Source organism: Emydura macquarii, unplaced genomic scaffold, assembly GCF_026122565.2.
Source record: "Emydura macquarii macquarii isolate MOO-44397 ecotype Brisbane River unplaced genomic scaffold, CSIRO-AGI_Emac_v2 contig_1363, whole genome shotgun sequence".
In the NCBI taxonomy this organism is placed as follows: domain Eukaryota; kingdom Metazoa; phylum Chordata; order Testudines; family Chelidae; genus Emydura; species Emydura macquarii.
In genome coordinates, this window is record NW_027131500.1 from 6,381,482 (window position 1) to 6,405,979 (window position 24,498).

Consider the following 24,498-nt stretch of genomic DNA (forward strand, 5'->3'; position numbering starts at 1 on the left):
CCCTCAGCAGGTATAAAATGTCATAGTTCAGTTGAGCAATGACAATTTACATGATGGTTCTGTAGGACAGAAGTAACTTCCATACCACTTGTGTTAGCAAATGTAAGATCCTCAATCAAGAATGCTGTTCTTGGTTTAACGTATGTCTCTGTTCCGGTCCAGTGCATTTAATTTCTCAAAAAAATGACAATAAAGATGTAACTTTTAAAAAAGTGTAGTTCCAGCTGCAAGACTCCCAATGACTTAAGTGGGACTCTAAGTATATGAGGACTTTATGAACCAAAATGCACCCTCTTTTAAAAAGTTCCATACAATCTCATTGGAGGCTGCCTTTATATATATATATGTTGGTCATGTCAGAATATATCCTATTTTTTATCAAAGACTTCAATATGGGTGTCAAATGAAGAAGGGCCTGAATTGTTTAAAATAAGTGATTTAAATCTTTGGCTATAGCACAGAAGGATGCTTTTGGGATTTTAGCTTTCTTCAAGTTAGAAAAACATGCACAGGTTAACAAGATTTCAGAGCTCTGAAATGTCATAAGACTTTGTTATATAAGAGTGATCAAACATTGTTTGCATGGGTACATTTTCAGACTTCAGTTAACTTTAAAATCAAGAAGGTGTGCCAGCTTCAGTATTTGCAGTCAATTGATGACTTCTTTTAAAAGTCTGTATTTCATACTGTATCATTTCAAGGTGTATTTATTTCAGCTGCTTTTAATTCTTTTCTTACTCTTCTTGGAAAATCTTGTCTAAATGCGAGGGGAAATACTATCACATTGTCAAATTAAACTTTTTCTGTCATTATGTAAATTTTTGCTAAATAATGACAAAAAATTAAAGCTTTGACAAGGAAAAAAAGGTTATTTTTGCCCATCAAACAAAGTCCCCTATCCCCTAACAAACTCTGGAATAGGTTAATTTCTAGATAGGAGAAAATTAGTCAGCACAGGCTCAGGGCTTAATTAAGGAACCGTTATTCTTGTTGGTGATTACTTAAGGGTAGCAACATGTTGTGGGAGTACTCTTATGAGTAAGTGCTCACCAAATTTGTAGGTTGCATAGTTGGCCTTAAGGATATTCTGTCCCTAGTCTGTTGTTTAAAATATGCCAATAAATTTGGTCTTGGCTGCATATTTAACTTGGAGTTTCATTTTGTAGTTAAAGGCAAAGTAGGGATTCAAACTCTTATGTTTTTAAAATATGGTATCCCCTAAATGATGATATTGTTGAGTACAGAATGAATTTTCTGTGGATTTACAAGTAAATCAATTAATTAGTTTGACTTAAAATTTATTTGAAAATGGCTGAATCTTGTATGAGACATTTCTTTTTCTCAAATGATCTTATTAATGGATAACCACGAACTCATCACAATTCTCATATAGTTAAAATACTCTGAAATTTTGTGCATAGGCTGTATTTGTAGTAATTAAGTTACTGATTGTTGTATCTGTTTAATGATTATATTTACTACAGTAAAGGGTCAGGTCAGAGAACTTTTAAGTGGGGCCATTTGATATCAGAGGTAAATTTCAGTCAGTCATCACCATGCTTATACAATTCACGTGCAAGTAATAATCCTATTGGTTGTAATCCATCAGTGCTACACAGGAGACTGGACACATGTCAATAGTTCCCGTTGGTAGATTCCCTAGTAAACAATATTTACTACAGAAAATAAAAAGAAAGCCCACTGTAGGTTAGTGTACTAAAAACACTCTGGTGAGAGTGGAAAACAGAGCTGCCCAGGCTTGCAGCTGCTCCAGTCCTACTACTCCAGCTGGTAGGCCCACCAATCAGCTGTTGAGGAGCAGTCCCCAGGCTGACAGCTGCTCCAGCCCTACCCCAGAAGTCTCAGAGGTCCTGAAAAGACATGGAATCTGTGACCAAATTGTATTCTTACTCATTGAGAGAGCCTTGAAAATGACTGCATTTTGAACAACTACATAAAACTCAAAAATTGCTTAAAAAAAAAATCAATAAACTCAGAAAAATGAAATTGATAAACTCTGAAAACAGTAATTTAGCATATGATACAAATAAAGTACAGAATCTTTTTCTATGTCATTACTTTTTTATTCTCATGGTGCCTCTTTTGAGCTCTGAGGGTTTAGGTTTACTAATCAGTGCCGTCTAGTGTAGACCGATATCGGTGTCTCTAATCACTAATTGAATACTATCTTGTTTGCCTGAAGCACTTATATGGAAACATTTTTCACAGCCAGATTTTCACACTATCAAAACAAACCAGAGGATGCTGAATAGGTTGCAGGCATTATAGCATATGTGTACTCCACGGGGATGGAGATAGATATAGGTATACTTTTATCTATTGATAGACTATGATCACTCTGCTGCTTTTCAGTAATATATAACATGCAAAATCACATTTGAAGATACCTTTTTCATAAAAAGCATGTTAGTTTTTTTATCTCAAAAGGTTATCCTAATCCATAGTCAGCTGTAGATCTTTTCTCTTACTAAATGAAGTCATTCACAAAACTCTTTCAGTATTAACTGAGGTAATAATTAAGGCCATGGCACTGCAACTATGTCCTTTAACAGGGGGACACTTACACAGAGGTAGAATACTATTGGTTTCAGTTGCACTCTGAATGAACAATAGGGTGTATGGTAATGGATCATGTTACAGAAACCGGGGATAAGTCATGATATGGTGCATTAACTTTAACTTTAAAATGATGATTTAAGGCAATTTGTATTTAGATAGTTTTACTGATCTAGATTTTTAGTACATTGAGTTTCATTATTTTCATTTACATTCATACCAAAGTGTTTTACTATTATAATTTTAAGATATTAATAACATTCCTTAAGTGTGGACATTACAGAATATGAGATAGAATATGAGAGGCACATGGGAGCTGAGAAAGTCTGAGAGTCGCTAATGTTCAGCTTTTTTCCCAGGTCAACTTTGATTATGATATTTCCGGTACATTGCTTTAAATGCTTGCAGTAGCAAAAGGCAAAGTTTGTGATTTCACCTGTTAACACTCTTCCATATCATCAAACAGAAAAAATAATTAAGGCCCAATCAATACTGCCCTGGAGCTGTGGATCCTGGAAGCCCTGGGATCCCCGATTTTGACGTAATCTACATGGCAGGGCTGCCCTGTAGTCATGGGCGCTGGGGGGAGTCTGCATGGCAGAGCTGCTCCAGAGTGGCAGATCCTGGGAACCCTGGCTTCCTAGCAGCCTGCCAAGCTATTTTTGCTGGAAGTTCATCAGAATGGAAATGTTTTCAAGCAACATCTCAGTTTCGACAAATTGGCTTTTTCCAATGAAAACCACTGTCATCAGAAACTTCCCAACCAGCTTTACTGAACATGGATCATGAAGGCACAAGAGGCCAGAGTCTTTGAAAGAAATTTGGGGCACTGGTACATTATGTTCACTGGGGCCCCACCCTTTCTCATTTCGCTTTTTTTACGCAGACATTACAGATAGTTTGGAGTCTCTCCCCTGAGCTCAGGGCCCCCAGACAATTGTCCCTCCTCTCTTTCCCTCCTGCTCAGCCCAGATTCACAAAGGGACTTTGGAGCCCAGAAAATCACTGGGATTCACTAAGCCTTTGAAGCTGCTTCACTTTGGATAAATATTTAGTGTCATTGAGGCAGAGAGAGAGTAGAGAGAGACAGAGTGAACAAGCAAGTATGAGAATGAGTGTAGCCTGTTGGCTAGAGCAGTCACCAGGATCCAGTCCACCTGTTCCAGTGATTCTAATTATTTATCCAAAGTGGAACATCTTCAACAGAAGAGATTGAGAGAAACCCACATTAGACTATTCCATCTCCCAGTAGTTAGAGCACTCATCTGCAAGATGGCAGATCCCTGTTCAAATCCTTTGTCCTTATCAAGAAGAAGGGGAACTTGAACTAGGGGTCTCCCCCATCCCAAGTGAGTACACTAACCACTTGGCTAAAAGTTATGAGAGAGATCTCCCCACCCTCATCTATTTTATGTGGAGTTAGGTGAGCTTAGAGCTTTGCAAGTGAGTTAGGCAGAGGAACGCCTGTCTTTCCCTGGTTCCTGAATCACACTGGGATTTAGGTGGGAGATAGGCATCTGGACATTTAGAGGGAGGCAGCAGTGCTCAGGCCCAGAGGCAGAAACTTAGGGAACTTCCACTGTGAAAACGTAAGTGCTGAGTGAATTTAGGAGCTTAAAGGGTTTGGCAGCTGCTGAGCAGGGGTTTTGTGAATAGCAGTGGCAACTAAATCTGGAATTTAGCTGCCTAAAGTGGCTGACACCTAGGGACCTTTGTGAATCTAGCCCAAGGTACCGGACAAAATGGAACTGAGGGATGATTAAAGAATTATATGGGTATCACAACTCATATGGTAGGACATGTCATCCAGGAATCTCCAGGCTGCTTTGATCTGGATCTGAAATATTTACTAGATGAATTAAATAAAAATTGCATGGAAACCAAAAATATACACTAATTATTACAGTTAATTGTAATGACTAAATTGCTAAAAGCAAAAATAAAATCTCTTAAATGAAAAATGAAAGTTACTAGTTAAATAATATGTTGCCATTTTTAACAGTCCTATAATATAGATTAGGGAACAGGAAATGAAAGTCCCATGTGAATGTATGGCAGAGAGAGACTTTAAAAGTTGTTCTAAGACTCTTTTTGGGATGACGTAATTAGAAAGTTTAACGTTATGTTTGGATCTAATAATAAATATTCCAGATATATTCAACTTAGGGTCTTCAACATGCTACACATAGTGGTGTATAAATGCAACACTTAAAAAAAATCCTCATAGGTTAAATACAAAACGTTTTTATTTTAGTCAGTGGAAGTTTTGGGTGAAAAAGGAATCCATAAATTTTCCACCAGTTTTAGTGAATAATCCTACTAAATTCAGTAGGACTAGTCATGTGAGGTAGGGCTGCAGGATCAAAGCCTTAAAGGGTGTAATGATGATTGACTAGATTTAGTCCTGGGTTCTGCCAGTGTAACTCAGGAGACAAAGATCCCCTAATAGTGGAAATTCCTTTCACGACCTCTCCTGCTTCTAGTCAGCAGAAAGTCATCTTATATCTGATACCACCGATGCACTAGTTGATCCCAAGCCACTTTTGAAAAATGAACGTTATAGTAGTGAATGCTAATTAAGGGCTAGCTCGTGGAATTACCATGTGGTCTGAGTAAGGTGCAGCTTGTAGTTGTGCTGACCCAGGTGCATCCCTGAATCCCCCTTGCTCCAAGGGTCTCCCCTTACTTCCAGTGAATTGTACCAGCGTTTTACATGGCACAAGCACTGGTTAAGCTGTATTGGTGGTGTGTTGAGGAGGCAGTCCAGGTTCTTCTGAGTCCTCGTCCACATGTGCAGAAGGGGGATAGCAGCCCTGTGTGACTACTGTCCCCTTCACTCTGTGACATGCAATGTAGGTAACCTACATAAGGGAGTAAAGGTGTGGTGCTTTACCACTGTTTGACCCTCTGAATCTGCACAAATTTTACAGACTAATCAACTACCAAGAGAGGAATTTAAATGTATCATTCCAATTCAGACTTTTTTCCATGGTGCTTAAATATTCTTAGAACATTAGTTTAAAGCAATTAGTTACATTGAATAATTTGCCTTTAGTTGAATTTCTTCTGCTTTTGTTTTGTGCTTCCTTCATTTGTAATATCCTCTTTAGATACTTGAAAATAAAACTTATTTTCCTATTGTGCCATTTTATATGGAAAACTTGGTTTTTTTCCTCCCCCCTTTTTTTTTCAGTACATGCTTTATATTATTCATTTTCTTCTTGTCATCTGCTTTAGTCTAGTTTTGGGATTAAGGTTAGATAGTTAACTTGTGACTTTCCTTTGCTGACCAGCCGTCTTTGAAGCATCAAAGCAAAAATATTGTAGGGTCAATGTATAAACAGTGGTCTTTGTTTTTTATTTAATTTCTTTGCAACAGATGGTAGATTTACACAGTGAAAGGAGATCCAAATAATGTTCCTCATCATAACAATTTAGGGCAGGGCAAATTATAAAAAAAAAAAAAAAGCCTTTTTTTAACCAAGGAAAATTGGACACTGCTTCAGAATGAAATAAGATGGTAAATACATTGCTCTGTGTGTCCACAACATTTTGTCTATATTCAAGTTACCTTTTAATTGTACCTACTTTAAACTAATGAAGGAGTTTGTATAAAGTATTTGGGTAAAATCCCACTTTTGGCATCACAAATAATAAATCTTTCTAGCAGTTTGTTTCTTAATGGAAACTTCACAGTCAGAAGTAAAAAACTTAGGTATCAGTGTATAGTCATGTGATTGTTACTCAGTCCAGTGTGCTGCTTATTAAAAAAACATCTGTATTGTGTTCTTAAGACTTTTAGCAAGTGGACTCAATCTTGGTCATTTGTATCAAAAAAGAATCAGAAAGTAACATTTTTTTTACTGGAGTATCCATAGAGACTCTTGAGATTTTAGTAAGAGTCTTTATATTTCCATTCTTAATGATCATTTGTGGAAAACAGTGCCTAGAAGTATTTAAAGCAACTGTTTTATTAATGAATTCACTGTTACAATTGTGAATATAAATATAAATAACTGTGTTATAATTAACCTATTCTCTAGCTTTTTATGAAGTTTTTTTTCTATTGGTGAATAATGTTTATAGTTGAAATATTTGTTAGAATAGGCAATGTGACAATGTAGGTGGTCTTCTAATTAATATTACAGTTCAGATCTGTAAACTATACAAGGATTGTTTAACAGTTCAGAATTCATGCCCTATTATGTTCAGACATTTGTTTAGGAATAAAGTTCAACATTTGCCTTGAAACACAATTGCTGTCATTTCATGGACTATGGAAATGATTTTTCCCCCCAAGAACTGCTTTAAATGTATAATTAGTTGAAGTAATTTCTGTGACCTGTTGCTAAATATTTAGACTGTAGCTTACTTCTGTTTGCTCAGAATTTTATAACTAGTCATTCTTAAACAGCTGGCAAAAAAGAAGGTTGCTTAGCAATATGAAGGACATTATAAACAATAATAAGAGGTGAGATGTGTTTAAATAATAACTTTCATCATGAAAACATCCGAGTTGTCAAAATGCAACAACAGAATTGAATAAAAAACTAAATGTTGTCTAAAATCAGGATTGAGTGTTTCTTATGATAAACCTGTCTGAGGGGTTTGGGTTTTTTCCTCCAGGTCTTAACCAAATTTCCTTTAGTAGCAGAATCATGTAAATAGTTCTGAAGTACATAGGGTTATCATGTTATTAAAAATAGAATATCTAAATGCAATTTTTCAGATTAAGCTAATTGACCAAAGAGACACATTTCAGGAATAATTTTTTCGGAATATGCAACTACTATTAATTTAATCCAACTGCAGCATAAGCTTTTATATAACTTTTTTACAACACTGCCTCTAGATATAATACTCTATGGTTTCAGTTTTTGGAGATACTGGTTAAACTGTGGCTAGTGCTCCATCACAATCCATTTTTTGATGGATGGCCAGACCTCTTATCCTTAATCCTACTAATTACAGTCTGGCATATCCTCACATATTACGTAGTCTGTGCTGAAAAAATGTCCAAGAATGATCTGTCATGCAGATTGAAATAATGGAATTAGCTCTTACATTTAGAGATTGCAAACCCTTGAGTTCATTGCTGAGATCATTAATGGGAGAATACAAAGAAGCTCCTTGCACTGCGGCCCCTTGTATTGCAGCCGACCAAATGATAATAGGTGACTCCAGTTTTCAGCATAGTTATGGTTCACTTCATGAGAATAGCTGTATAGAACATTAATTTATCCCAATATTTGTTTGCTTTAGTGATGGAGCAGTTGGCAATTGCTAATAGAAATAATGATAATGTCCAGGGAATTCAGCTAGGGATGATAATAAGCAACATTAATGTAAATCAATGATAGTTTATTCTTGTATACTGATTCTACTAAGACATTTCTAACAGTCCTAAAGAAAATACAAGCTGGATAACATTGCGTGTTATTGAAAAAGTGTTCAGAATTTAAACTAATGAAAGGAAATGCTAAATACTAACTAAGATTGTCTTAGAGCTTGTGTACACAGCATTGGCAATGCACACTAGAGGGGAGTGGTTTGTAAAGTGCTCTAACATGCTCCATTTGAACTGCCCACTGTGGACGCTGCTGGCATGATCTAAAAGGTACTTAGTTCCCATTAACGTAGTCTTAGCAGGACTATCTTAGAACTGCACTAACATAAACTTGGTATCTTTTAGAGTGCACCAGCAGGGATCTACCCAGGTTAGTTAGAGTGCAGCATGTTAGTTAGCATGCCACACCTTGTAGATAAACCCTTAATTTCCAAGAGAATAAGATTTTATAAGCAAACCTCTTAATCCAACTCCAGGTTTTACTCCTGTAAATCTTCTTCCTCAGAAGTTTGTGATTCATTTTCATTAATAATTGATTATCTGGGTTTAAGTACCAAAAAAATGCAGGTTTTACTTTTATAACATATCTTGAGCTCTGCAGACTACAGAATCGCCATATGACATTATCCTGGATGCCTCATCATCAGGATTTAGTCTAGGGCACAGCATAAAGAGGACTGTAGAGATTGCAGTGTTAAAGATAACCTCATATTGTTCTTTGAGTAGTGTCCTTAAGGGTGCTTAAGTGCACTGTAGGTGTGTCTGTGTCCCTGCCCCTCCGATCGGAGATTTTAGATAGCGGTGTCCATTCAGCCCGCACATGCAGTCTCTGTCTCGTGCCTTGCCTCGAGGATATCTAGTGCTGCGTAGATGAACCACCCCAATTCCTTCTCACCTGCCTTGGGCCTGAAATGGAACGATTAGTAGTCCAATTCCAATTTCAGTTTGCTTTGTATTTTTATAGTTGATAGTAGAATTTCTGTTCATTATAGTCTCTAAGGAGAGTTTCTGTTTTTCTCCTTTCCCTGTTTTCTTCTTTTTCTCAAAAAAAAAAAAAAAAAAAAAAATCTTTTAATTTCTTATACCTTTGTATTTCTCCCTATCGTTATTGACAAATTCCCTCCCCTCCCCCCCACTGGGGACCACCTCCTATTAAGAGGTATGCCTTGCTCTCCCACCAGCATTGATACTGACAACACATGCATCTTTAATAGATGGATAGCTCTCCCGAACAACCACAAGGTTCTGAGCAAGTGGTCACTAACTGTCACTAACATATCAACTTCTTGAAACTCGGAGCAGTCAGGAATGCTTGTGCACATTTTCTACCAATAAGCAAGGGCATGCATACGAAAATCATGACAGACAACATGTTTTACATAAACTGACAAGGGGTTGCCCTGTCACCTTCCTTTTCCACAGAAGCAGTAAAATTATGGAATTGGTGCATTCATCACCAAGTTCTCATATCAGCCACTTATCTGCCAGGAGTACGGAATATCATGGCAGACAGTCTCAGTCGCAAGTTCTCACACAATCCCAAATGGAAACTGAACTCAACAGTACTCCACAACATATTAATTTGCTGGGAGACCCCAACAATAGACTTGTTTGCTACATACATGAACAAGAAATGCCCCTGGTTTTGCTCCAGAGCTGGACTGGGGAAACTGTCACTAGGCGATGCTTTCCTTTTTCAGTGGAACAGAGAGCTTCTGTACACCTTTCCTCTGTTCTCTTACGTCAAAGACTTGACTTAAAATAAAGAGGAAAAAAGTAGACAGCAAAAAATCAACAACTCATCACATTTACATGCAAAAGTGGAAAAGATTCCAAATCTGGTATAATTCCAAACAAATTACCCTGGCATCTTCTGCCCTCCCTCTAATTCTAGACTTCATACTAGATCTTAAGGAATCTCATAGACTTTAAGGTCAGAAGGGACCGATATAATCATCTAGTCTGACCTCCTGCACAACGCAGGCCACAGAACCTTAACCACCCATTTTTGTAATAGATCCGTAGCCTAAGACTGAGTTATTGAAGTCCTCAAATCATGGTTTGAAGACTTCAGGGTACAGAGAATCCATCAGCAAGTGACCCGTGCCCCATGCTGCAGAGGAAGGTGAAAATTGCTATCTCAAATCTCTGATCAAAGGCACAGGGATGCAGATGCACCTACATTGGAGCACTCATAGGGACACACATCTTGAAAAACCAGAACCATTGTTACAGTACGAGGTGAGTAACTCCCTCACAACCATGAAAACACACAAGATCTCCATCCTACTAGACCTCTCCGCAGTTTTTCACATAGTGGATCACAAAGTACTGTTAGCCACCTGTGTAACATATCTAGAGTAGATGGCACAGTACTACAGTGACTCCCAGCTTTCTTGTCTAGGAGAATTCAAAAAACAGTGATGAGTAACTGCTCTTCCTTTCCAATGGGCAAGACTTGCAAGGTCCCAGAAGGATCCTACCATCTCCCATTAATTTCAATATCTAAATTAAATCATTTGGAGAGGTAGTGAAATGCTATGGATTCAGCTGCCAACAGTATGGTAATGACATTCATCCATATATCATTCTCCACTGATGCAACTACTAAGATGTCAAAATAAGATGAACTTTTGAATCTAGAGCAGCTGACTAAAACTTAACACACAGAAGGCCAAAGTGATGCCTTGAATGCTTTGAAGATCTTGCTGGGCCACTTTTCCTCATCGTCCATTGAAGGCATACAGCTTCTATCCGTCAAAGTGGTCTAAATCCTCAGGGTCCTCTTTTGACTCATAACATATGGCTATTACTGGGACAATCAAAAATGCCTTCTTTCACCTCCAGCTTGCTAGGAAACTTTGCCCATTCCTCCCAGACGAGGATCTGGCTAAAGTGATCCATGTATTTGTGACCTGCAGATGGGATTACTGTAATTCACTGTATCTCAAGATGAATGTGAAAATAATGCATAGACTCCAGCTGATATGGCTGCCTACCTTCTCCATGGTTTAGGCTTCCGTGAGCACTTTAAGCCCATGCTCTAGTCTCTCCATTGACTCCCAGTCCATTTCTGATGGTAGTTTAAGGGCTTGGTCCTAATCTTCAAATCAATTAATAAATCAAGCCCCATTTATAGTAAAGAATGAATTTTGTTCTGTGAAGCTCCCTGACAGCTGCATTGCTTTAGAACAATGTAGATCACAAAGAGCAGGCAGAAGTGTCTGAGAGCTGGGACAAACAGCCTCAGTCAAGGGGATCCAATCATGGGAGGAGCTTCCAGAGAGACAAAACAAATCCAGAGATTGAGCATCTTTAGGAAATGCTGCAGAGCCTCCTTCTTTAATAAAGGCTTTCCATTACACCCAGAATGACACTCACAACACTGCTACTCCTTCCACCTCCATCCCCAAATAGACCTGATCCACCAAACAGAAACTAACAGTAACAAAAAATTACCTCAAGCAGAGGTTTTACCCTGAAAAGGTAGAAGAGACTGAAATACTGTGAAGTCCATTAGAGACTTCACTGCTGATAATCAATTTTACGTGAGAAGTGCTCAGATACCATACTAATGGAGAGACAGTATAAAATCCCAAAATCCTAGTTAGGATTGCCCCATCATTACTTTCTTACTGGAAATCCCTTCTCATAGCCTCCAGCTCTCTCCTGTGGAAACATATGGCTTAGCTAAGATCTAGGAATATTAAAACTTTGTTTCCTTGAAATGTCACATCTCCTTTTCCCCACAGCTGTAACTAAGTCTGTCTCTGTAATCTAAAATTGTGGCAATACTGTAATTGTATTTCCTATTTATTTCTGTAGCAGACCATTTGGCAGGGCTACTATAGAATTTAGCTAAGTCAGTTCATCTTGTGCTTCCAATTCAGTATGAAAGGAATTTGCTTCAGGACTTTTCTTTTTTGTAGGAATTCCAAGAATTTAGGTATTTTTAGCAGAGATTTGGTTTCCCACCTTTTTTGTATAAGCCTGTCACATACATACATTTTACAAATGTGAATTAAATTCTTCCACTCACTGGGAACCCCTGACTGTTTACTCACATTGTTCACATTATCCAGTCACTACTCCATCTTGGTAACATATACATCTAGAGAATTTATCCTTATTAATATCAAATTTGTCTCTCATAAAAGACTTTGTGTGAGTCCATCTGTATTGGTAACTAATGGTTCACAAAGTTCTCAGATAGAACTTTTCTTGTTTAATGGAGATGGGAAGGGAAAAGATGGCTGCTGCAATGAGTCCTACATTGAAAAGAGACTGAAAAACATAGATTTCAAAGTGCTTCACAAAGAAGGGGGGAAATTGAAGTACTGAAAAGTTAAGTTTCTTGCCCAAGATCACTTACCACACCTGCATATGGGATATATACATGCTTCTCTGTCAGAGTATTTGATCCAAACATTCACTGTTAGGGCACTGTTGGATAATTAGAATAACGTGAAGCAACAGAAAGATATAACTTTGGACAATACCTAAATTAAAATATTATAGGTGATAAAATGATTTATTGGTAAATATTGACAAAAAGGATTATAGTCAATAATAGATTAATAATCAAAAGATGTTTACAGTCTGTCCTTTTCAAAGGTGTATTTTCAATATGGTTTGAATAAATCTAGCTTTGGTAAAATCTCAACCTACAATGTTGCGTACAAGAGTACAAATTCAGTTGTCATTTATTCTGTCTTGAATTCCACAGTAAATTTAGACCAGATTTACACTAGTGTAAATAGGAGCAGAATTTGTCTCACGGTCATAAACTGGGGGTCAGTCTTCTGAGGAGAACTGAGATCTGTCTGGATTCAAACATTGTGACAACACTTCTTTATTTTAATATATAAAGATGTAAAGGGTCTGCTACTGATCTCACTCATATCAGTTGTATATTGGTATAGTCCAATTGATGTTAGTCAATGGTATAGTCAATGATGTTATTCCTGATTTTAAATTAGCATAAGATCAGAATCAGGGTCAGTGTCATCTTCTGTTTTCCATAAATAACTATGCAAAATTACAGTGCTCTAGAAATATTTAATATTAATTAAAACAAGTATTATGGTTTTAGAAATCAATTAAATTACACTAGTGCTAAACAGATGTGAGATTTAAATCAGGCCTACAGTATTCAGTTTGAATGTAACTGGCATATAGCAAAGTTGATTTTTAATCATACTATATGGTTCAGATTTTTCTTCCATTGGAATTATAACATTTTCATTTCACTGACATTAATCACCAAAATTCTAGAGCAAAAGTAAATATCAATTTTAATAATTCTAAAAGTTTATGCAAGAGAAATATTTACACACACAATTGTCTAACAATATTTCCATTTATTTGCACACTGCCTATGTTTGCTTCAGTATGCTAAACTAATTACCTGTTTTTTTAAAATATATTTCAATTGGTCAATAAATGCAGCATACAAGTAAATTAAAATGGATTGTTTTTATAGCCAGAATTTTCCTATTAAGAATTGTCAACAAAATCCTTGAAAATGTAGTATGCTCACAACTATAATCACGGCAGATAATTAAGTATTATTACTTTATGTTGCATCATCAACTGTTGTCACAATCCCCACCAAACATTAAGTATTTTGACCTTTGATACTAATAGAGAAGGATATAAGGGATACATAAAAGAAACAAAATGTAAAGGATGAAAAACCTGTTATAAACTTCATTTTTTTCATAGATTTTAACCTTCCAGATATTGTTTTTCTGTAAACTATAATTTTATCAAATATTTTAACATACTACAGACTTGGAATATCATATGAAATATATAATTACCTAAATTTTGGAAAACATTATTCTGTAAAATAGATGTAACAGCTTTGGAATAAGAAAGTCAAGCAATATACTTTCCTGTTCCACAATGCCGCTAAGATTATAGTGGCATTATAAAAAGTGATAAGAACTGTAGGAATATCATCGATAGGGAGATCTATAAGTAATTCACCAAGAGGAATAGTTTCTATACTATGCCTTGTTATCTTATTTAGGAGGACAGGATTTGTCACTTGATTCATTTAGGGCCCTTTTCTCCTCTACTCCTCAATAAAACATTTAGAGGAGAAGAAATGAAGTGAGCTTCATCTTGTGGGATTTCCTGCTCACACTTCTATTTTTTGAGCTGTTGCTCTGCTCCACAGTCAGTCTTAGCATTGTATAGATTGGTCAGTGAAAGAATTATTCAGGCTCTTCCTCCAAAATGTAACCCCATCCTATCAAGGAACTACAGCTGGGCTCTACCCTCAAATGCGTGCAAGTGGCTCCCATTGAAATCAGTGGACTGCTTACATTAATCACAAGTCACAGTCTGGACCTTAATGTTTAAGAATTACCATAATCTAAATAGCTTGTTAATGTTACGTTATTTTATGGCACCCTTACAGCTCTTGTGTTGAGAACAATGGTTTTATTTTAAATTTAGGATTATATCTAAAAGTTCATTTGAGACTAACTAGCATGGTGCAAGTAATCAAATATCCAAAACTTAATCACTTCCAAACCTTGTTAATCTGACCTAGCATAACACTGATGAAACATAAGGGCTCTATTCATTAATTTACAGTAGATTTCTGTTCTTGTTTAGTTTTTTGGGTTTTTTTTCATGTTATGCTTTTCTGAACAGTAATTATGATGTTGATTTCCATGAAGCCAAACTACTTAGAGATTTAAAAGTATCATTTCTGGTATGCACTACACTAAAAGCAGACGTACAACCAAAAGCAGAACAAAAAACCTAGAGGAAAAAAGAATTAGATAGTTTGATTAGATTAATTAACCAAAACCAGTATATGTAGATTTTTGCAAATGTCCTGATGTCAGTTGGAACTGTTTTTATAGTTTTGGCTCTAAAAAATTAATTTATCCAATTTTTTAAATACTTCATACTTTTTCCTTTATCAAATGTAGCTGTATTCCAACTCAAGGTTCCTTGATCAATGCAATTACCGTTAGAAATGCAGTTGAGGCCTTCCTTTAATAAAGTGGAAATTAAGATTTAGTTCTGTGTACAATTTGGCAGTAGTGTTTGTTTGTTTGATTGCTCTGCCAGAATTAAATTTCTACATGTGACATTTATTCTTCCAATTGTCTTGTTCAACATGAACCAGTTATAAATACTTAGCTAATTTGCTGCAGTTCAAAACCCAAGCCTTTTACAGGTTAATGTCACCTACAGCAAGGAGAGATCATCAACACACATTTTAACATAAATTTACAGATACATACCAGAAATAAACATGCGAACTTCCTTTTCTTTCTCCTCTAAATTGTTAATGATGCTTAGGAAGGCACTGATTACAGTACTTAGTACAGTATGTGTACATTGTTATTTACCCTTACTTCTAGTCTTCCTTCTCTGGTCACGCTGAAGAGAAAACATAGCAAAAGCCCTCTAGTGACTGAATAGGTTCCCTACATTGTACTTATAAAATTGACTTAAAACATCAGTTGCTTTAAAGGAAAGTATGTTAATTTTTTAAGCTCAATAGTGAGTGATTCTTATGAACAAAAACTGATTTTGTGGTCATTCTAATTACTTGGCTAGTTACATTTGTAACTAGAAGAATTATAGGACCAGTTGGGAATTTGGAATAAAATAGGTTATTTATAGAATACTTCCCTCTGCTATACTCAAAATGCTTATATACTCCCTGTAAATCTATTTTAATCACTCTTCTAGAATTTGAGGAGCTATAATGGAGTAATCTTGTTGCACTTCTTTAGCAAATACCTTCTCCACCAAGACTTCATTTTTCAGAAAATATGTGCTGTATCTTAAAAATATTTGTTTTCCTTTTGCCCGCATTTGAAAAATGTGTGCATGCTTCATTATGTTCTCCTTTAAGTGAGCACTTTAAATTGTAAACATTATTACATTAACATTACACAGGACTTTCTGGAAAATCCATGAGGAAATGCATTTTTAAAATGATATTTCACAACATTATTTTAGATCAGGACTTGAAATTTTATACTTCTCAGGAGTGAATACACAATTTTCTCTGGCAAATGGGGTTGGGATCCTAAGCCATGCTTTCTGCAGATGTTAAGTTTCTCTTCAGATATATATTGCATTTCTAGTTCTTGATAGAACCATAGAAATGTAGGGCTAAAAGGGACCTCAAGAGGTCATCTATTCCAGCCACCTGCGCTGAGGCAGGACCAAGTTACCTAGACCATCCCTGACAGATGTTTGTCTAATTTGTTCTTAACACCCTCTAATGAAGAGGATTCCACAACTGCTCTTTGAAGCTTGTTCCAGTGCTTAACTATCCCTAGAAAGTTAGAAAGATTTTCCAGTGTTTAATCTAAATCTGCCTTGCTGCAAATTAAGTCCATTACTACTTGTCCTTCCTTCAGTTGGTCACTATCCTCTTTATAACAATTCAAATATTACAAGTAATTTCAGCTCTTCAAAGCAATTGCTGAGGAGGCTTTAGAAACAGGTGTCTGGTAATAATTTTTTGAAGTCCTGAAGTTTTATTTATTTGTGATAAAGTCAAGCATTTACCTAAAAGCAATAGTACTAAGAACAGTTTAAAAGTCACAATTCACTCTGTACAGGAGAAAAATATTTTCATGTCCCCATTATTTTATTTCTTCATTTGCAAATATACTTTATTGTTCTCTTCATGTAATAGAGATAAGCCAAATAGTATAAAGTTGAGAATATACAAACTCTTCAACATTTGTTCTGCCCACAAGTGTAACCTATGTGTTGCTCAGATTCTACCAGCTGCTGTTCATCTATGAGCTGGTCTTGTCTAAGCACTGAGATCTCTTGGTGGTAAGTGGGATAATCCTGTGTAATGAAGGAAAGATAGAGCTGTGTGTCTCAGCATGGTCTTGGAGACATTATTTATGTATCAGCCTGTCTTTATCAGCCTTCATTTTCCAACATTGCTGCTCAAGTTTCCAACCCTTTCTTTCTCTCGTCTGGCTCAGGCTGTCAGAAGACCTAGGATGTCTTTGTGGGCAATGAAGAGAAAGAGGCCATTTGGAGGCCAGTGTTTTGATGACTGCGGTTAGCTTGCAATGATGCTGTTTTGCCAGGTCTTTGACTCCTTGTCCTGGGAATGGAGTGTGTGCTTTGGAATCTGAAGGCATGCCAAAAGCATGTCTCCACTGCCCTGCAGGTCAGACTATGGGGGGATGTGAATAGCAGTGCTCACCAAAGTGCTGCACTGTAACTTCCCCATGTGGACACTGCAGGCATGAAGTAAAAGGTTCCCAGTTTGCATTAATATAATTCTGTGACCTAGGAACCTTTTAGTTTGTGTCTGCCTGTGGGGGAGTTACTGAGCAGCATTTTAGTGCACACCGTATTCATAGCTCCACTGTTTACCCTCTTTTCCAGATCATTTATGAATATGTGGAACAGCACTGGCCCTACTATGGATCCCTTGGGGACACCACTATTTACCTCTGTCCATTCTGAAAATTAACCCTTTTTTCCTACTTTTTTTCTCCTTTCTTTTAAACAGTTACTGATCCATGATAGGACCTCTTCTCTTATCTCATGACTGCTTACTTTGCTTGAGAGCCTTTGCTGTTAGGGACTTTGTCAAAGGCTTTATGAAAGTCCAAGTACACTATATCCACTGGATCACCCTTGTCTACATGTTTGTTGACCCCCTCAAAGAATTCTAATAGATTCATGAGGCATGATTTCCCTTTACAAAAGCCATGTTGACTCTTCCCTAACAAATCATGTTCAGATAACTTCTCTTCTTTATTGTAGTTTCAACAAATTTACCAGGTAATGAAATTAGGCTTACCAGCCTGGAATTGCCAGGATTGCCTCTGGTGCCTTTTTAAACATTGGTGTGACATTAGCTATCCTCCAGTCATCTGGTACAAAAGCTAATTTAAATGATAGGTTACATACCATAGTTAGTAGTTCTACAATTTCATATCTGAGTTCCTTCAGAACAGCATCAATTTTATTTCAGGTAACTTGGGTATATTTACATTGCAATTAGACAAACATGGCTGTCCCAAGCCAGCTGACTTGGGCTCTCATGGCTCAGGCTAAGAGGCTGTTTAATTGCAATGTAAACATTTAGGCTTAGGTTGGAGCCTGGGCTCTAGGATGCTGCAAGGTGGGGAGGTCCCAGAGCTCCAACTGCAGCCTAAGCCCTAACATCTACATCATAATGAAACAGCCCCTTAACCCAAGCCTAAGTCAGCAGGCATGGGCCAGCTGTGGGTTTTAATTGGAGTGTAGACATACCCTTTGTGCTTCCTGCTTTGGGTTCATGCCTAAGTAATGGTCCTATGCAATGGATAGGTAGTAAATGTCAGGAATCTGGATTTTTGTGTCTGCTCTGATGTTTCCTTAGATAGGTTTTTCCAGTTTGGACTGGAACAGTGAAGTGAGTTGTGTGATGGGACACTTTGATTGGAGGAAAGGCTGTCGGGGTTGCCAAATGACATGGACAAGGCAGATCTGTTAGACCAATTTTGGTACTATCACCTGATTGAGCGTTGAGATTGGAGCTGAAGAAGTCTGTTCCTGCAGTAGTGTTCGATGTGCTGGAAGTATGGATGCATAACAACAAAGGACATCATTTTAGTATCAGTGGTAGGCTTGAGTCCAAGAAAAAGGAGTTGTCAATGGCATTAGACACCCATTTTATTGAAATAAGGTATCCATTGTTCTGATGCCTCTGCTGCTCTTACCTGCTTTGAGGGAGAGGGGAAAGAAGAGAGAGAACACTTTCACAAATTAGTAAAGTTACACTGGTAAAATGTCCTCCTGATCAGAAGATGATGATGAAGGTTGGAGGAGTAGCACTGAGGCTCTGGGCTCCTTTTTCAAAAGAGAGCTCAGAACCTTTTAGAGCGTTGTTCGCAGTGACAGTTCTAGTGCTGAAGGGAGGAGATGGGAGAAGACTTACAGCCTCACTCTAAAAATTCAGAAAATCTCTCCCATTTTCTATCACATTTTTCAGAAGTGAATGGTGGACCCGCCTCATTGTTATGTCCCTGCTGGAGGGAGAGTATTGTAGGAGGAGCAGGGACCCTCAGCCCCTTTAAGGTCACTCAGGCTTCTCTGCTGCTCCTATAGGGCTGGAGGCATGCATAGCCATTAGAGCTGGTCCCCACTGCTGTGTCCCTGGAGGCGGGGAAGAAAGGAGAATACTTCCTATCTCTTGTAATGAAGAATAAATAAGACTAACATATTCATTCAGCTACAAAGGGTTTGTCAGTATATATGAAACCTTTTGTATCATGTATATTTTTCCTGGTAATAATTGTACAGATTACAGTATTGCCAACTCCAGTTATTCAAAAATCATGAGGGATTTTTTTTATTTGACTTCTTGAGTTCAAAGCCTTTTGGGTGTGCCCATTTCAGGATTTTCTATGCTGCCTTCAGAGCTAGAAAATTCTATTTTGTTTTGTTTTTTAATGGCAGATGAGTATATCAGTTCCAGGAGCTGTGGTTTCAAGTAAAGCAATAAATATTGCGAGACTGACAGTGAAAGCATGAGAATTGCAACATTGAGAACAGTATTTTGGAACTGTTCAGGAAATAAAATATTTCTTATTATGTTATAGTCTTACTTTGTTTATATATAGAAATTAATTCATGACTAAATCTTGCATCCAATTTATGTAAACTTATTCATTGCTAAAATTAATACTGCCTTTTGTCACAGACGCCTAAAAATATCCATATCAAAATATTTGAAAATTTAGAAATACGCTATTATGTAGGTAGGATAAAAAATAAATCCAACCTGTTTAACATTATTAGACTCTGATAGGGAATTATTATTTTTAAACCACCTATTTTGTTACCAGTATTTTTTTTAATGTGGCCAATTTGTTTTTGGGATGCAGAAGACAATAGTATATGTATACGTATTTATATGTACAGAAGCAGTAAATAAACACAATTTACAGAATACTGCTTATGTTGTCTCTAATATTGCTGTCTGAGGCCACACTGTATCCATTCCTGCATGCCACTGCAGGGAGAAACCCTAAGGCATCCTTTCCTCTCCTGCACTGGCTACCCATACTGCAGGTAGCTGCTTCTGAGGAGACAACATCTTCCAGAGAACCATTATATATGTTCCCCCTACCATTGCACATGTGAGTGAAAGTGGGCAAGGAATGGGTGGAGTGTTGATCAGGTACTTTTTCTGCGTGACATATAGGGGAGCACATTCTCCCTGCAACATGGGAGAATCACAAGGCAGAATGTAATTCGCAGTCACAATCTCTTTCCCAATCTGCTTTTGGGACAATAGAAAACCACACTGTCACCTACTACATGAAGCTTGTGGCAAAACCATGACTGACCTTAAATAAGAATTCTTTTTAAAAAACCTTTGTTATTATCTGATTTACATTTGAGAAATTGATGTTCACCAAATAGAGAATTAAAGATAGGGCTCATCCTACAGTAACTTATTACCAAATGTAGTGCTTACTACTCTGAGTAGTCCATTGGCTTCAGTTGAACTACTCACATTAGTAAAGACTATGCTCTATAGCAGTGATACTCCGATCCAAGTCAATTAGTGATCAACGTTACCCAAAAAAGCCACAGTAGCGTGAATTCATTGTTTAATTTATTGGGGGTGTGTGTGCATGTGCGCGTGCATATTCTCTCAGCAAATAAATTAATAACTTAGTTCAAGTTGATAATTTAATTGGTTAATAACATAATAAAGGCATCCTGATTGGCTAATAATTAAATCACACTGTGTTTTATTATTGTGTGCTGCAAAGAGCTGCAGGAGACACATTGAAGACCCTATAGCAAGTGTCTGCAGGATTGGCCCCTATGGATGTACAAAATTACCAAAAAAAACAATTTCCAAAAATTCTTTAATTTCATTTTCACCCATTTTTGCACTTCCATCATTTTTTTGCTTTCATGAATTTTTGGGAAAACATGCAAAATTTTACTTGATCTCATCCTTTTTAATGTTGCATGGTGCTTGGCAATATGCATAATTACAAAATCTGTCTGATTTTGTTTGAAAAAATAAAAATGTTATTTAAAAATCATTTGGGTGTCCATAATACAAAATGTAATACATTGCCTTAACCTACGAATTGTATTGTGTAAGGGCTTACTTCTGCAACCCTTTTCTCACATTCATAATATTTATCTTGAACAACATGTTTGAGTGAGAATTAGTGATGAGAGAAAGGTATTGCAGTTTCAGAAACCACAGAACTACATCAGGGTAGACTGAAAAATTAGTATTCTTCACCAGAGGGTTTTTAATGGGGAGACTTTATTTTACAAAAGTTTAGCTGTTCATCAAACTAATTTACAACAAAACTTGTGCAAATGCAGAAAGTAATTAATTTTGCATGTTTCTTTAACAGGCTCATGCAAGCAAAGAGCTGGAAGAGCAGTTGCGGTCTGTGTCCAGTGTGGATGAACTCATGACAGTACTTTACCCAGAGTACTGGAAAATGTTCAAATGTCAGTTGAGGAAAGGGGGCTGGCAACACAACAGGGAACACTCCACCTTCGACACAAGATCAGATGATTCAGTAAAATTTGCAGCAGCACATTATAATGCAGAGATCTTGAAAAGTAAGTGCAGGAAATAAAAGGTGTACCAAACACTGTAAATCAAAATCCGAAGAAATGTCAGTTGTGTCAAAAACATTTTAAAATCTAAGCACTGAAAATAAAAATGGCTATGTCCTTTGATTTGTATTAATGCATAATTTAGGACCTTTAGACATTTCCATAATGAAAGCAACTAATCCTTATAGCTATTCTTTCTGATACATGTTTTGTGAACTCAGTGAGATGTGTGAGATGTATCTTGGTGCAGAACAAGGTGTTTGCACCATTTTCAGATGATACAGAACAGTAGATATTTTAAATTAAATCCAAAAATCATCAGCTAAAAGAAACCTGTCTGCTATGCTGGGACTTTGAAGACTTTGCGGGAAGTAAGAAGGCAGTAATAGGTGACTCCCAAAGAATGTCCCCACTGGAAAAAAATGTGCAAATATTTGTCTTTTTTCCCTTATCTTCTTCAATTAAGCAGTAACCCAAAATAATGCATACATTATTAAGTTATTGATGCATGCCTCACATGCACTTGGAAGCTCAAGGCAAAGGATCTTCAAACCACCTGGAGTAAAATAATGCACACCTTGGTGTGGCTTGTTCTGATTATGTAGAGTATTATTATAATATTACAACACATCAGTTGAAGCATTAATGGTTATTAACAGAAAGTTTTTTGTTTCTGTCATTCTGCCTGAAAAAAAATAGTTTATAGGTTTTTGGGGGGAGATATAGAACTTATAAAAGGAGTAATTTACAATACAGTAGGGGGGTTGAGTTGCTATAGGAGGAATTGATTTGATAATAGGTGGAATGTTTGTTCTTCTTTGAGCCACAAAGCAACCTAATAGAAGTTGGCTTCAAGACAGGACGGGGGCTGTGGTGAGGCAAGTTACATAGCTTTTTAGTGATAAGGTCTCAGCTGTGCACAACTGCAGCTTGGCAGAAGGCTGTAACATCACCAGAAATGTCCAGCCAGAAAATCCAAATATGGTTTTGAACAATCACTGTCTAAGGGCCTAACCTAATTACATCTTCTTTCTTAATCTTAATTACTAAAATATTGCCCTACAATTTGTTTTTTGTATTGGGAATGCACAAAAAGAGCATTCTATAGTTAACAAAACTAAATGAGCATCCAGTTCAATATTTGTCACCTTAATAGTACAGGACACAAGTCAAACATGCTTTTTAACATACGGTATGGTCCAAATCCTGAAGCATTACTCAGGGTCAGATGAATCTCCTATGCAGATATTACCACATGGGGACAGGAAACTCTACACGGAAATCTCTCTGAAATCTTCATTCACGGGGGTGGAATTCCCTCCAGCCCTACGAAGAAAGGAATTGTCCAGCCTGAAAATCAGTGGAGCTCCTGAGATCTGCCTAGACTTTGGAGATCTTTACTGGGATCCTGATGGCTCCACTACAGCTCTGTCCCCACTGTGTTTCTGCTCCCTGGTAGCACTGCATGGGATTCTGGAAAGTTACTGTGGAGAGAATTCTGCTTCTCTAAAGAGATCTAAAGCATCTAAATACACCAAGTCACAGGCTAGTCTGATTCCAAACATAAGCAAGTTCCTGTTGTTCTGTGGTGGGATGTTGTTCTTATTTTAATTAGCTGCTTTATAACGTATGAACTTCCCTATAACTTGGCAGGTATTGATAATGAATGGAGGAAAACTCAGTGCATGCCACGTGAGGTGTGTGTAGATGTGGGGAAAGAGTTTGGAGCAACAACAAACACCTTCTTTAAACCCCCATGTGTATCCATCTACAGATGTGGAGGTTGCTGCAATAGTGAGGGGCTGCAATGTATGAATATCAGCACAAGTTACATCAGCAAAACGGTAAGTTCTTATTCCATTTATATTATGAGCTGTCTTCACATTTCAAGTAAATGAATAGTCATGCAATTTAACATATTGCTAAATGCTACATAGAAAAACGTATCCCAAAATCCCAGAATTTTATTTTAATTTAATATTCATTTGAACGTACATTGTTTCCAGAACTGTGGTACCTGTATATACAGTGCAGATAACATTAATAACGACATAAGGGGAAAAAAACACATGTTAAAAGAAATTTAGATTGCCAAGTCAAGTACTTGAAAGTTATGAAATGCCAGATTTCCGCTTGTCCATGCTATCTTAATGCTATCCCACGTGTGTCACTCTATGCACTGTATGAGGTAGAAAAGTGCTGTGGAAAAAATAGTATGAGATTACATGGACACTTAACTTTCAAGTACTTGACTTTTCAACCTAAATGACATCGTTGAATATAATTGGGTTTTTTAATGTAATTTCTGTGGGGGGGTGGTGTTAAGGAAAAAAAAGTAAAATTTAATACTGTTATGTACAGCTATAACAATCGCTCATTCCGTCATTGAGCCGCATAGTTGAGCAGCCTGTCAAATAGCCATTTGCTATAGTCATCTTTTTAAATCAGCTGTCTGTGTTTTTCCTTTGGCAGTCTATTTTTTTTCCCTCTCTCTTTTCTTGCTGGATGCTCTAAATGAGAATGATCTAATTTTAGTGTTAATATAAATCCCCTTTATCACCTAGTTCCCTTTTTTGTGAAATGCTATATATCTCCAAAGGGAAGGGCACAATTGAAGCCCCAGCATGGCAGGAGCGGCTGTAGAGTGGCAGCCTGTGAGAATAGGGTTCCTAACCATGAAGCTGCTTAGTGTACAGCCCGGTTAAGGAAAAGGGTAGGGAAAGGGAGAGAAAAGTCAATGGAGAAAAGATAAATGTTCATAATCTTATCTTGGTCCTGAAAGCCTTTTTTTAAATATACTGGTCTGTGCATCCTACTAAGGATTTGCTGTGCAGAATGTGAGCTACTCTGTAGCTGAATAGCATGCCAGCCAGCCATACCGCGGAGTGGTAGAAATCAAACAGTCTATTATTTCAAAGCCACAGTTCTTCAGCTGGTTGAGAGATACAAATGATAAATCTTCACAT

The 24,498-nt window shown here is 37.1% G+C and overlaps 1 protein-coding gene across 1 annotated transcript in view; it reads left to right on the forward strand.

Annotated features, from left to right (window-relative positions):
• Window positions 1-24,498, forward strand: part of VEGFC (vascular endothelial growth factor C) — a 123,505-nt gene that overhangs the window by 60,224 nt on the left and 38,783 nt on the right. The window contains exons 2-3 of the mRNA XM_067551971.1: window positions 21,322-21,535; window positions 23,186-23,376. Coding sequence (XP_067408072.1) covers window positions 21,322-21,535; window positions 23,186-23,376 — 405 coding nt within the window. The remainder of the gene's footprint in view (window positions 1-21,321; window positions 21,536-23,185; window positions 23,377-24,498) is intronic.